At 37.1% G+C, this 14,753-nt stretch overlaps 1 protein-coding gene across 1 annotated transcript in view; it reads left to right on the forward strand.

Moving 5' to 3' along the window:
• The window catches only part of ESF1 (ESF1 nucleolar pre-rRNA processing protein), a 32,577-nt gene that overhangs the window by 9,758 nt on the left and 8,066 nt on the right, over nt 1–14,753 (forward strand). Inside the window, exons 8-10 of the mRNA XM_088525992.1 lie at nt 3,749–3,910; nt 11,856–11,977; nt 13,301–13,405. Of these exons, the coding sequence (XP_088382118.1) occupies nt 3,749–3,910; nt 11,856–11,977; nt 13,301–13,405 (389 nt within the window). The remainder of the gene's footprint in view (nt 1–3,748; nt 3,911–11,855; nt 11,978–13,300; nt 13,406–14,753) is intronic.

Below are 14,753 nucleotides of genomic sequence, written 5' to 3' on the forward strand. Positions count from 1 at the left end.
GAATTTCAGCTGTTTGAATGGAAATGTAAGAGTGCGATAAGAAGGAAAGAATGTTCTGGACCTTTTTTTTTTATCCCTTTTATTAAAAATGTTTTATTTATAAGCAGGTTTTGGTTGCTTTGTTCTAGCTTTTTGTGTGTGTGTGTGTGTGTGTGATCTTTTTCAAGCTAAAAATGTCTGCCATGACAATTAGTTATTAGACCTACTCTGCTATGGTTCAAGCCACAAAGCATCTCCTTTACATTGCTTCTGGATTTTCTGTCGGACATATTTGTTCCAATTAGTAAGCCTTTCTGCTGGCATTAAAATCTACCCCATAATGGTTCTTCTGACCATGAACAACCAGTGACTCAGTTTATGGCCTTTTAAAGGATGCTTCAAATCAAGCATTCCAAATGCCTAAGCTTGTATTCTACTTTTTATCTTTCCAAAATGAAGATCTTTTCCACTGTTCTACTTTACACTGGCACCTAGAATAACTGAAAGACCAGTTAGACTATATGAGAAAATACTTTTATGGGTGTATTTTTAACTAGTCGTTCCTGTAGAGGGAATATGTGTAGTGAATTACAGAAATAGGTAATTATGTGGGGAATTCTGTGTAGAGAAGTGTTCCCCACAGCAGGAGCTTGGGCAGGTAGCGTAGTCCCTTGTCGTACTGGGGCTGTCGTACAACCCTTTGCAAAGGCAATAGATCTAACGTTAAATAACATCAAACCTCAGATTACATCTTCTGTAATTTTGAGATATTTATCTCAATAACTGTCACTAAGTATATAAATTTAACTCCATCTTTAATTTTATCATGTACCATTACAATCCACCTTGCTTTTTAAGAATGAACAGGGAAGAAGTATATATTACCTATTTATTTGCTAGAACTATTGCAGGAGGACAAATAATGGAAGATGATAGAAGTAGAACATAAAATTAATATTGCCCTTAAATGAAATATATATTTTTAAAATGCATTACATTGGATTTTATTGATGTTTGCTTGTCTCCCTTAACCTTGTGTAACTGCTTTCGCAATTCTTTTGTGATAAAGATCTGACTTGAAGATGCTTCTTTTGGATTAGTTTTAGCTTATTGCTAGAATATGTCCTACAGAAATATTAGTTATTACTAGGAGAAGTTAAACAGTTTATAGATTAGCTGAGCCTTGGTGGAATTTCATGGGACAAAGCAGAAGTGCCACGACCTGATTATATCTGTGGAGCTACAGAAGTTTGGTGAAGCTGATGCAGGTTTGGTGAGGCTGATGAGGTTTTCCAAAACGTGTTTGCAGGAGCCTCTATAACAAAATGCGTTTGGAAGGCTGGCAGCAAGGGTCATCCCAGCTTTTTTAATAAGTTCACACAAGGCGTTGAAGGTGTCCAGTAAGTTAGAACGGAAGGAGACGTCTGTGTGTGCATTTGTGCCCCTACTCTGAAGAGACCAGCCTGGAGGCAGCGCGGATTGAAGGGATGAAGGGGTTTGACTGACGTCTGGCTGGCCCGGAAAGGTGGCCCGGGAAGCCCGGCCACCCCTGCGCGGCCGAGGCCTGAGGGCAGCGGCAGCTACGGTCACCTCGTTTGCAAAGTGCCCGAAAACAGTCACACTACCCTGTCCTAAGGCAAAGACAAAAGCTAAAAGAGGCGAGCTGTAGCCATTCATCTACTGTTACCTGTTTCTGAAAAGTAGTTCTGCTTTTTCTTTCACTGTCTGTCTTCCACTTAAAAAATATTTTGCTGGAAGATGTCTACCACTACAGGCATGAAATGTCATTATTTTAATTGCCCCGAGTTCTAAATACTTATCCTTCTGATGAACCACTGGGATACATGTAGCTTCCTCTTTGGAGTGTTCTAGCAGTGTGGGAAACTAGGTTTATTATTCTTCATTTTTCATGTTTTCCTCACTCAAAGTTCAGGTCAACCCATTTATTTTTTGTATCCTGCTGTAGGACAATGCAGTACCCTCATTATCTCGTACTTGCTCCTGCAATTTTGGAGTGTCGAGCGCTTTATTCTTCACTCTGCTCACCCGTGTGTGTTGTAGTGATGAATTTAAATAACTGCTGGATAGAATTGAGATGGTTAGTGCGTTTTTATGTTATAGCCATCAGTTTTCAGATCAATATCATGACGGAGGATTTTTTTTCTTTGTCATCAGTGTAAGCTCAGTTTTGCAGAGATTTGTTGTCGAATGTGTGTATTATTTCTCTACTGTCTTTTAGTCTCTAAGGTTAAGCAAAGGGAAAAAATATTTATTTACTCAGCCACTGCTCATATTTCTTTTTTAAACTAAGAATATGATATCTTCCAAGTGTATTGTGACTACAAGAACATGACCACAATTTAACCGACACTGCTGTCGATCAGCAATTTTAGTTTACAGAGCTTATGCATCTTTGTGACTATACAGGTCAGTAACTTTTTTGAATTCATTTTTTTTTTAGGAAAAAAATATAAACACACACCATCATATTGAAAAATTTCTGGCATGTTTCAGGAGTTATTCAACTCCTTTTTTTATTTTTATTTATTTTCCGCCCTTTATTTTTCTAGTGATGTTAACATTTATGTTACTAATCTTTAAAAATAAAGAATGTGCTTGTATTTTCAAGCTACGTTTCAGCTGCTCGTGCATTTTTCCTTCACGCGTTAAGCTCATTTTCTCTTAACCATATTTCTTTTACAATGCAACTGTTAATGCACCAGAATTGTTTTAGACTAAGAAGTCTTTGAACAGGCCGCTGGCAGAGGAAGACTTCCTTAATATCCATCAGAAAGTGTTTCCTCATGTTGTGCATTACAGTATGATACTTGAAAGCTAGCAACAAGATTATTTGAAGTCTGAACAAACTTTGAGAACATATTCAGCTCTCTTCTTTCCCACAGCTGTTGTCAAGTGTTCTTTATTTGCTTATAGAATGAAAAGACTTTTATGGATTTTTTTTTTTTAGAGGTGATATTTGAATGTTTCTGAAACTGTTATTTTTGACAAAAGAAAGATACGTAGGTTTTTGTTCTTTTTCTTTTTTAATTAGAAAGTAAGACAATATGCATGATTAATTTTCTTAAGAAAAAATGCTTTTATTGAGGGGTATACTGAACTGCTAAGTTTGTAATCTTTGTATTATTTCTTAACTGACATGAAGTACTGAAAGAAAACTTACTTATTTATTAGTGAGTCTCCTAACAAACAACCATGAATACATGTCAGTAACCCCTTCCTTACCCAGTTTCATGGGAGCTCACGGCCAGCACCCTCCACAATCGTGTGGAGAGAGAGCGAAAGAGGAAAAAAAATAAAAAAGAGAAAAAAACTCATTCCATCTTGCTTCATTTGTTAATATGGCCCATCACTGAATGAAAAGGGAGTAATATTACCTGTCTTTTCTTGTAACAGAACATTGCAAGCTTTGTTAAAATACAGCGCTTGGTGTTTTCGAAAAGATCTAAAGAACTATTTTTTGAGACTTGGGTACTATTCCACTGGAAGGGAGTCTTAGACTAATCATGTGAAAATATGAAGTCCTATCCATGATATCCTTTTGTACTTGTTCCTTTGGGAACTTCTAAATTTCATCTGTTAAATGTGAGAATTCTAAAATTGGTTCCTTTTCTTTTCCCTGAAAATTATAGATGAAAATATTTTAAATATGTTGTTGGTAAATAATTTATGTGACTTATATGCTATTAACTTCGAATCATCATTGTGTGGAGGTTGTCTCTGACAACTTTTTTTTTTCTTTTTTTTTAAGGTAGTGATGTAGCTCATGAAACAGAAAGTGACAAACCCAAGAAAAGCCAAAAAGATGATGAAGAACAAATTGCCAAGTACAGGGAACTTCTAAAAAGTATCCAAGAAAAGGAGAAAAAACAGGAAGATGATGATATAGAAATGGAAGTTAAATGGGTTCCAGGTAAGCCTTATTTTTTTTTGTTGGGGGATATGCAGTACTGGCCTTCTAGTATGAATATAACACAAGGTGTAGGATTTATAGTAGTAGAAGCTGACCCCATAAATTGAAATCCGGAAAAACAAAGAAATAACATGATTAAGCTCAGTTCCTCAACGGTATATTTGCTTTCTATACTTATTTTTTGTCAGTCTTTCTTCTGGTTGTATTTTCATTCATCAATTTATGGAGTTTTTTTTTTTTAATACAACTCGTGTTTTCCATAAAATCATAGAACAGAGGGCACCTCTACACTTTTTAAAAGGAAAAACATTATGATTTGGAAACAAGGTATTATTAGAGGAGAACTGCTTTAAAATATTGCTGGCTTAATGCTGAAGTCTTGGGGAAAAGAAAAGGGAAATGAAGTCCTCTAATGAGGATGTGTGAATGAAAGATATGGAAAGAAAATCTTTGGGGGCATATTTTGTTCTATTTAGCGACATCCAGATTTTCATCTGGAAATCAAACAGCAAACATATAGCATCCCAGCAGGATTCACCCAGAGATCTGAGAAACAATGTCTGTTTTTCTCTTCATAAATAAAAGATATCCAGACTGATTTTTACCCTTTGTTTATGAGTGTGTGCTTTCCCAGGGATGTAATGCACAGTTTTAAAACTTGCTACATCCAAAAAGAGAAGGGTTTCCCTGTGGTCTCTCTTCCTTGATGCTGACTGCCTGTAGCAGCCCTGGTACCTGGTAGATCCCTTTGAAAGTTAATTTCTCTTGCTAAAATGGAGACCTACCTTTGAAAAGAAGAAAACACCTGGATCTTTTCCTGTTGACGTAGGCAGCCAGGTAGGTTCCTAGCAGTGTATGGTGAATGCTCAGGGGTTGAATTATGAACCAAGAGAGCACTGCCCTCTGGGCTGTGCTGTACTGGCTCTCTATGTATGGAACTGCAGCCTTTGCAAGGACACAGCCCGATGTGCAGAGCAGCCCTGCTTACAGAAAACAGTCCAACCAGAACCATGCAACTAGAACCCACTTGCTTGCCCATAGACGTCTTAACTCTACCTGGCAATGCATATCTAATTATCTGATTTACACTAGTATTGTTCTCTGCTTACTCTGGTCTGTGTTAAGTTCATTTCAGTCAAATGAATTAATTTTATTCCTAGGTTTTGATAAGATCTATATCTGAAAGTATGCCATGGCATTAAAATCACTGTGAATTTTCACTTGTGCTTATTTAAGCCCAGTCGCTTCTGACATGAATTCTCCCAAAACTTTAGGGGTAAATATATATTGTGTTATCTGATGAGTGCTTACTTTTGAGTGCTTACAGCAGTATCATCGTGTTTTACTCCTGCTCTCCACAGTGTGTCAGTATTTGCATTCTTGAAGTTCCTTTTTTAATGTGCTTTAATTCATTGCATCACTGAGCATTAATGGCAGATGAGTTTTCATACATAGGTAGCCACGATTAGATTTTTACAAAGATTTGTTGTTGCCTCCTTTCAGACCAAAGCTGGAGGCCATGGTAGTAGCACCAAAGTGGTGACCTTAGGAAGGTGTCCTGAATCTATTTATATAAAGTAGATAGGCCAAACATTCTTTAAGCTGTTAGAAAAGGTGACATTTTTGTTTTAAAACTTGTTTTAAAATATGTTAGAGGCTCTTTTCTTTATTATAAAGTCTGTCCTCCCATGCCAGAAAGCATCTTGTAAGTTGTATGAATGAAGTTCTGTAAATTAAAAAGTCAAAGCAACCTGATGTGGTGACATAGTTAAGCATCTAGAGCTAACCGTTCACAGCAGGGAATGCAAAATGGTTTTAAGTGTGACTGAAGCAAACTTAGAAGCACAAGGAGAGTGAGAACTTTCCTGAAGGATCCTGGATCTTAAAAGTTAATGTAGTACAGGTAAACTATTGATACATTCACACCTTCCTTGAGAAGGGGCAGAGAGGAGTTTATGCACTGAACACCCCTTGTCCTTCTTGTCAGTCCAACAGGGCTGGTGCTAGCTCCGTCCTGAATGACTGGCTTTGCCAGAGAGTGAGTGGAATATCTGTGTTATTTCTGCTCGTTCACATAGCCACGTGTTGCATTTGCAAATGTGCCCTGTCAAGTTTAGCTTGCTAGTTTTGTAGCATTTGATGTCAGATTTGCAATGGTGGTTTTGTAGTATATGTTAGTGTTTCCTAATTCCTTTCTTCGTTCCCAAATTAGGGTATTATCACAGATTATCAGAGGCATGGGAGACTGTAGAAATGTTTGCTTGCCCCTGCTAGTTAAACCTGCAAGAGGTGGGTCAGTACCACTGATCGCTGTCAGCCCCTGCAGTGCAGCCTGTAGTAGGATATATGCAGAGATGCACCCCCTGTCTCCTTATGTTAGTAGAAGAAAAGCATCCGTGCTTTGGAGACATGAGTTTGGTTTGTGGTGGGGTTACTCCCGTCCAACTTGCCTGCCCTGCCTCCTGCTTCTTGTCTCTGCCCGTGTAAATCCACTTTCAGATTCTGGTTCCTATTCTGCCGCCTTCATCCTTGTAATGAATCGGATTGGCCTCCTTCCAAAAGAAGTGCTACAAGTGCAGAGGACTTGGCTCCGTGTTTCCCCCTCTAATGTCTGGCAGTGCTTTGGCCTTCGCTGATTTCAGGTAGCACCTGGAGAGCAGGTCTGGGCACCCAGAAGGGAAGGGTTTGAGGGGAGCTCTTAGGGTAATCGGCACTTGCTGAACAGTAGCTTTCAGCTCTGGCAGTTTATGTAGTTGAGGTTATGCCTCCTTCTCAGAGGAGAAGTGCATTAGTTATTACATTATTTTTCCTTAAACAAATGTGCTCATTTAAATTCCAAAGCGATTTAATTATATTCTGCTTGGAGCATTTTGTTATAATCTGTTAAGACTCCTTAACTTTTTCAGTATTAGTTTTGGTTTGTTAAAGTTTGGGGGGGGGGTTTGTTTGTTTGTATTTTATCAAGCTATGCCTTAATCTACTGCACTTATTGCAAAATCGTTTTCCTGCTCCCATGTTTAATATAAAGAGAATTGCAATAGTTAAATCTAGGAAGTTTTTCAATCAAAAGTCAGAGATTTGAGTTAATTAAAAAATTTGAGTTTTGGCACAAATATTTACACATGGTTATAGAAAGCATACTTTGTGAATGATTCAGTTATTCTTGAATCATAATAGTTTTAAATAAACCTCAGTGCCAGCAAAAATAAATTAGATGTAGTTCCAACTCTCCATGGTCTGTTTCTTTCGGGCGCAAAATCAGTGTTATATTTAAGCATCCATCTGTTTTCTTCATCATATCTGATTTGAGCGACAATTACTATCCATCCTTATCCATCTCCCAATGCTCCATTAGAAGGTGAAGAGGGAGAAGACTGCAATTGAATCTGTTGATTATATTCAGCCCATTTTTTTCCTACAGTTTTTCTTACTGAACTTGAAAATGAATCCTTTGGGAAGAACAAGAGCTAGATATTGAGCTAGGCATAAAGGAAACTTCAGCATTTGTTTTGCTCCAAAGGAGAAGAGCAGGCGGTCGTCTCCCCGTAAAGCACATCGCGAGCCCCGACCGCACGTTGCTGTCGAACATACGGGGCAGGGAAACACTCGTGTGGAGCAGAGGCTCCATCCGACCTCAGCACGCGGCTCTTTATTTTTGTGTTCCTTTATTTTTGTGACATTTACAAGTTGTTAAACTTGCAGATTGTTTTTCAAAACTAACTGTGCAGAGAGGTAACACTTGTGACCTGCCCTCTCTCCCTGCCTGCTGTCAGCCATGTGTATAGGTTTGTTACAGTGCTGTTTATCATGCATTTAATTATTTAATTCTGCATGCTAATATATACTAGTTTCTCTCTCTTCATGGCCCTTATATGTTAGGATTAAATAGAACTTGTATGATTCATTTGTTTGTACTTTTTTTTTTTTTGAGTAGAGATAACAGTACACATTGAACTTTTCTATGGACAGTTAATAATTCTGCTTTAAGGAGACAATTCCTTTTCCCTTCTGCAATCAAAAGCCTTCTGACCACTTAAGTACACTCTTACTCTCGGGAAGTGGTCTGGATGCTGGTTTCTGAGCCATTCTAATCTGTGGAGAGACTCTAATGCCTTTCATGAGACTGCCAAATACCACAAGAAAGGCTGTGTTTTCCTCCAAGCCCTTCTGTGCCAGATGGATCAAATGATTCCATTTTCCAGGCAAATAAATCAGAAATCTTGTAACCTCCTTTGAGATTTTGGTCTCTCTTTTGCTGTTTTTTTTTTTTTTTTTTTTTTTTTCCTCCTTTCTGGAGATGTGACATATTTCTTAATCTGGTATTTACTCTCTTCAGAAAAAAATCTGCGAGGTTGTTACCTGACTATTAGTTTTCTTCCACAAAATACTGCAAAACACTATGCAAAGTGATAGCAGTTCTGTTTCTGGGAAGCAGATGAGTGCTGACTTTGGACATGAAGAATTATATTGAATTTATTTGTTCTAGTGATATCAGATGGTTTCTTAGTGAGCAAATTGACTGTGGACCTATACAATCTCCCTCCTTTTCTTTACCACAGTTTTGCATTTGTTTGCTGTTTTACTACCCACTGCTGTTGTGGTAATTGTTGGCAAGGTACTGTTAATTCTGGCTGCTATCGTTTTCTGCTTGTTTCTTTTCTTCGTATCAGGCATGATTTAATACCTTTTTAGATGCTGTCCACACTTCATGTTTCAGACATGTTGTAACCAGCTCTTGAGCCTTTTTTTTTTTTTTTTTTCCTTTGGAGTGTAGACAAGCACAACAACAAAAATCAGCATTTGCAGCTTTTCAGAAACCTGTTCTTGCTTTTCTAGGGACGGGCAGAGCCGCCTGCGAGGCTGCCCGCTTTCTTTTCCATTATGAACTCTGTTTCCAGTTCCTTGTTGCTGCTGAGGGTTGGAAGAAACCATGAGGAGCTGGCACTAGCCAAATGAGAAACCTGGATGCTGGGCAAGAGAATGGGATCTAGTGTGGGACCGCTGGACAGGTCACGCTGTGACTTCTGGGCAGTAAAAGTGGTGCGAGAAAAGGAAGGTGAGGATGTGATAAGGTGAGAGCTGGAGTAGGATGGTGGGCAAAAGGAGAGACTTTCGGAGCGAGTATAAGGGCAAAGAGGCCAGAAGGGTCAGGTTGTAGGGGAGAACAGAAGCACAATTCATACGTGCTCCAGACTATGTGTATGTCTGTCACATCCTGCAAGAGGCTGTTAACTACAGGATGCCCAGCTCATCTGCTGTAGAAGTGAAACAAGGGTGTGAAGGAAGCAAGGAATGTAGGAAGCAAAAAACAGCTTTGTTGCTCAGGCTGGTACCTTGTTCCAGGGAAGCAGATTCTCCCTTTCTGCCACTGAGTTCTGCTCCAGCAGGTCGCGAGGCAAGTGAGTTAAGTTCTTCACATCATCAAGTTTACTTCTTTTTGAGTACCCTTTAGTACCTCTTCTCTAATGTGGAGAAGGGCTGAGGGTGTACATAGGCTGCATATGTACATCAATGTGCATATGTACATCAATGTACATATGTACAAGTACTTTCAAATGCGTTCCTGAAACGTGTGGAGTTTTTCACCCAAAATGAAAAATACTTTAAAATTCAGTGTTTGTTCTGGATTTACCTATTCTATCTGTAAAATGGCGATACTCCACTTTAATGGATTTTTTAAAGGTTTTTCCACCACTGAATACTGTAATATTAGGTATATGTTATAGGAAGCTCTGTCCTCTTTCTGGAGGAGGGTTTAAATTATTGGCTATAAATTGAGCAATGACACAAAAACATATAAAATAGCTACATGTTAGTTATCATGTATGTATTCAATAGAGTTAAGGTCCTCTGGAAAATGTTGAGATGAAAAGCTGTGATCAGAATTCATATTCACAAGGGGGTTAAAGATTAGCGCATACTTGTGCAGCTTCAAGTGGTAGGTTTTAGAACAGTGTCAGTCTTTGTTAACTTAGGGAGTTTAATATAAATCTAACATATTCAAAACTTACTATTTGATCCCGTTGAGCTAGAGTTGTTTAGAGACAGTATATTGCAATTCTGTGGCATAGGCTTTGCTCGGATCAGGTCAAAAAGTGCAAACTTGAGGGCTCCTCAAGTACCTGTAACCAAAGTACCTGGTTACAGGTACCTGGGTACCTGTAACCAAAGGACACCAAAGATCTAAATTCATGATCTGAATGGCTACAAATTCTTGTAGATCTGGAGAGAGACTGGTGGTCTTCTCTTGTGATCTTTTCAGATCACTTAGTGTGGCTAAAAATGTGAGAGGAATGTTTTTCTCTTGCTTCATCTTTTTCTCTTTGGAGTCATTTCAATTTGAATTGGTAAGCAGTGATAACAGAATACAGTCTTTTATACACTATCTGTGTTTTTGGCTACTTTGAGAGATTGATCTATTTCAAGCAATTTGTGTCCTTAATCTCTTCTTGTGTATGAACCCTTTAGGAAAAATATATATATGTATATTTACTTTGAAAGTATTGAATCCAGGGTTCCTGTCTTACCAGGAATGTGCTGTTTCTTATGTTAAAGCTAGATCTCTGTCTCTACACTAATAAGATACTAAATAGTTTTAAACTAGCAACTTAACAGGAAAGCAGATGTTGTTAAGCAAAGGCGCTTAGTTGTTAGGTAGATTATTATGCATGCATGGTACTTGTTCGGTATTTAAGAGTATTACAAATATTTTAGGGTTAAAAGAATAGCTATGCATGTTCTTGTGGCTTAAAAAGCATTCTGTTGTACATCTGTTTATGTATGTATTCTAGAAAATGTAAGCATATATACTGGAAATTTAGGTAATATACTAGAAGAACAATGCTATTTTTTTGCTTTAACAGAGTGTAATTTTCTGATCCCAATAGTTTGCGTAAAAAAATACAACCCAAATCTAGAAAGCCTGTGGATTAGCATTTTCAAATGCTTTCCTCTTCTTCTGTATCATTTAAAATTAAAGTCGAAACACAGAATTTCATACTTCCTTTTACCAGGGGTTGTAGCAGAATTTAAAGACTGGCTGACTTGGAAATAGCTTACGCAGTGTGACCTAATACACACCATGTTCTGGCAGCAGTGCATAGTGCAAGAAATTCTTTGGTTTATAATTTGGGTTCCTCTGGACTTTTTAGCTGCAACTTTATTTTGACTTTAATTTTTCCAAAATGATAGCTTCTTGTTCCCTTTTCCAGTAAAGCATGAAGGTACGCTAGTGGTCAGAGATGCTGCATCATTCCCACAGAGGCAACGTTTCAGTCAAGAAGATGCGATATAGCAACTTTTATTGCCTCCGTGAGGCATATTGATATGGTGACAACCAGACAGCAACTCGTTGTAAAGCACGAGTTTTACAACTCCAAGCAGCAGCGTTGGTTGCAGGCAAAAGCCAGTCGCTGGCAGATGGTCGTATGCTCTGGTCATGGTTTATCTTTTTCAGAATTTTTGCCAACTTACTAAATATTTTTTACTCTTTTTTTTTTTTTCTCTCTGACCAAAAAAATGGGAATGAATACACTGTACACAAAGTGGTTTTATGAACTTTAACTAATTGTAGTCAGGCACATTAAATTTAAGAGTGGCTGTCTATGTATTATGGTGATACTCTTAAACTTTAACAAGTGGCATCTATAGACTGAACGCTAATGACGGCAGAGAAACAACAGGAGTATTGGGAATTGAACACTACATTCTTATGTAAGAGTAAGTCCCTCTGACTCTTGTACAGCTTATTGCTGCATAATTGTTTTATTTGAAAAAAATACATCCTTGTAGACTGATAATATTTGTAATGATGCTGCTCTAAGCAATGCTCATAAAGTTTTATAATGTTTAAGAAAAAAAATGTTCTTTTAAAAAGGAATTGATATATATTAAAAAGGAAGTTAGACTTATCTCATTACCTTTAATCTACTATTTTTTGATACAGGCCTTAAAGAAACTGCTGAAGAAATGGTCAAAAACCGGTTGGAAGGAAAGGACAACCTCACTCCATGGCAAAAATATTTAGAGAAGAAGAAAGAAAAACGAAATCTTAAAAAAAAAAGAAAGGTAATCTTTGCATTGGTCACTTTTTTTCAGCGTAGTGGTAATTTATTCGGAAAGACTTGAGTGTTCCTTATCAAACCTACACAGTTAAAGGATGTTCAGGGTTATACTGGCCATACCTAATCTGCTTGCAGTGATGTTCATCTGTCCATTTTTGACTTGTATAACTTTGAAGATAAATGAGTCTAGTTAAAACCCAACTGTTCTGATATAATTTGAATACTTTAGGAAGTGCCCTTTTGCTCACTAGTGCAAAGTTATCATTAGAGCAATAGTTGTGGTTTAATCTCCCAAAACAGTATCAACAAAAAAATTACCAGGCCTGAAGAACTCTTCAAATTTTAAATCACAAAAGAAAATTAGTACATAATTCTGTGTAGGAATGACAAAATGGTCCTGTAGCAGTGTGAGAATTACTGTTGCTTTTCCTTTTTACACCCAGAGTTCAGTAAATGGGCTGACTCCTGTGGTGCTAATGTGCAGAAATAGGCTGAGTAACAAAACCTTACTGCAGTTGCTAATGTAACTCAAATTCTTAAATTGCTCTTATAAACATTATTCTGTAACATGAATTGGATTCAGAATAATTCTTACAATTTGAGGTACACCGTTCATTCCAGTCCATTTTAAATGACATCTAGTCAATAACTTTAAATCCAGGTTCATGTTTTTTGAATTTCAGAGCATAAAGTGAGGCTACTTAGTCAAGTTTTTCCCTAACAGAGTTTTTGTGGAATATAAAATGCTGTGTCAGACTTGTCGTTTCTGTGACTGTCTCAATCACAAATCTTGTATGGGAAGGAGCAGGGTACCAGAGTGGCTGGTGACTTCCTGAGCTGGAAGCAGTGCCGTTTTTAGAATGCTGTGTAAAAAACAGGTAAAAATTATGTATGCAGAGCTGTATTCTATGCTTTGATTTTACCACTGAAGTTTGAAAACTGCCTCTTGTGAAGCAGCAAGGATTTCTCCTTGAATATACACCATAAACTTAGTATATGGCACATGTGGATTGAATCCAATCCTGTGCCTTGTTGATGGAGTTAGATGACGCATTTTAGAGTCTACAAATACATCTATTAAAGATTCTTTGAATATGTAAATTGCCCTTCTTTGAGTACATAAAAATCTTTATAGTTCAGTCTTCCAAAGCAAACTTGAAATTGTTGATTTGTTTTTACTTGCTGTTTTTAGTGTATTCTAGTTTTATAAAGTTCAGCATACAGTGTTTCTGAATTCATGATCACTAATTGAAGGAACATTTAATTTCAGTGAAACTTATGTAATAATTTATATGTCGACTGACATATTGTTTATGCTTTGTAACAGACTACTGCTGAGAGCAAATTGAGTGGAGATGAACTTCCACCTGATGTAGACCTCAGTGACCCATACTTTGCTGAAGAGCTTGGGAAAACAGGTAGGTCAAGACAGGTACATTTTTTGAAATAAAGATGCCTTTTCTTTAAATAATGAGCTTTAGAAATGAAGTCAGGCTAGGATAAATGCAGATATGGCATGTTCAAAATGATACAGAGTAGATGCCATTTGCCTGTAGTTGCAGGCAGTAATGATGCATATTGTATTGCGTGGATTGATGGGGAAAATATTTCTCCTAGCTTTCGTCACAGACCATCATTTAGTCAGCTTCTGGGGATGTCTGTTGCCAAGAAGGTAGCCATCTAACCCCAAAACATTTCAGAGAAAAAGAACTTTATTGCCTTGGAAGCTTGTTTCCTTTATATATGTGAGAAACCACATCTATATTGGCCTCTGAAGTTTGGGTCACTTAGCAAATGTTTTTGCATCATATATGAAACTAGTTTTTAGTAGCTGTCTAGGAGTGTAGGTGGGCAGGATAATGGCAAAGAGAAAGATGATCTGGGAAGTAACCATAGCTGAGAAGAAAACCAAATACCTCCTCCCTAGAGATTAAAAAAAAAAAAAAAAAAAAACTTAAAATTTTTATTTTGTAATTCCTGGTGAAAATTAAATTTTAAAAAAGATTAGAACTTGATCTTTTTCTAAGCAGAATGTTCTACCATTTAAGTTTCTTCCTGCTTGTTTACTTATGTTTATACATACATGCATTTCTGATAGTGCAGCTGCACTGATCATTTTTCCCCAAGTTTTCTTGCCAAAGAAACTGATTTTGTTTGCTGTTGGTCTGATGCACATTTTTTACTAGTGTAGTCTGGCTACCTAACAACTCTAATGATGAAATAATAACCTTAAAATACATCTGTGATATTTTTTTTCTTTTTAATTGAAAAGTTTAAATGTTTCCGCACTTTGAAAATATGATTTATTTTTCTCTAAATAGACGTTTAGTGCACGTAGCCTACTTAAATGGAAAACAGAGAACTATTCAAGTTTTCAGAATTATGATGATCTAATACTAAATAGATAGCAGACTTCCTTTATTAATTTCAGCCTAGGAATTTTAGCATGATAATATGAACATCAAGACAATATTACACTATTTTGAAATGTATTATTTTAGGAAATAACTTGTCTGGCTTGGATTTTTAGGATACCCTTTCTGCAAGCTTCTTGGTCCAGCGTTTAAGTTAGCTTTTATTGTGGTAACAGCAAATTTGTTCTGATTAAATCTGATTAAACTTTGGTGGTTAAAGTTTTATAGGGGGGATAATGAGGAAGTGCAAGTTCCTGGCCTTCCATCCTAGTCGGAGCCAAAGCCTAAGAATGACTCATGGAATTGTATATTTTTTAAAAAGTAGCAACAGATTTAGAGATAATCACAACACTATTTTTTTTTTAA

The sequence above is a fragment of the Tinamus guttatus genome, unplaced genomic scaffold (assembly GCF_059628265.1).
Source record: "Tinamus guttatus ecotype Peru unplaced genomic scaffold, ASM5962826v1 Tinamus_guttatus_pri_ptg000241l, whole genome shotgun sequence".
Lineage (NCBI taxonomy): Eukaryota > Metazoa > Chordata > Aves > Tinamiformes > Tinamidae > Tinamus > Tinamus guttatus.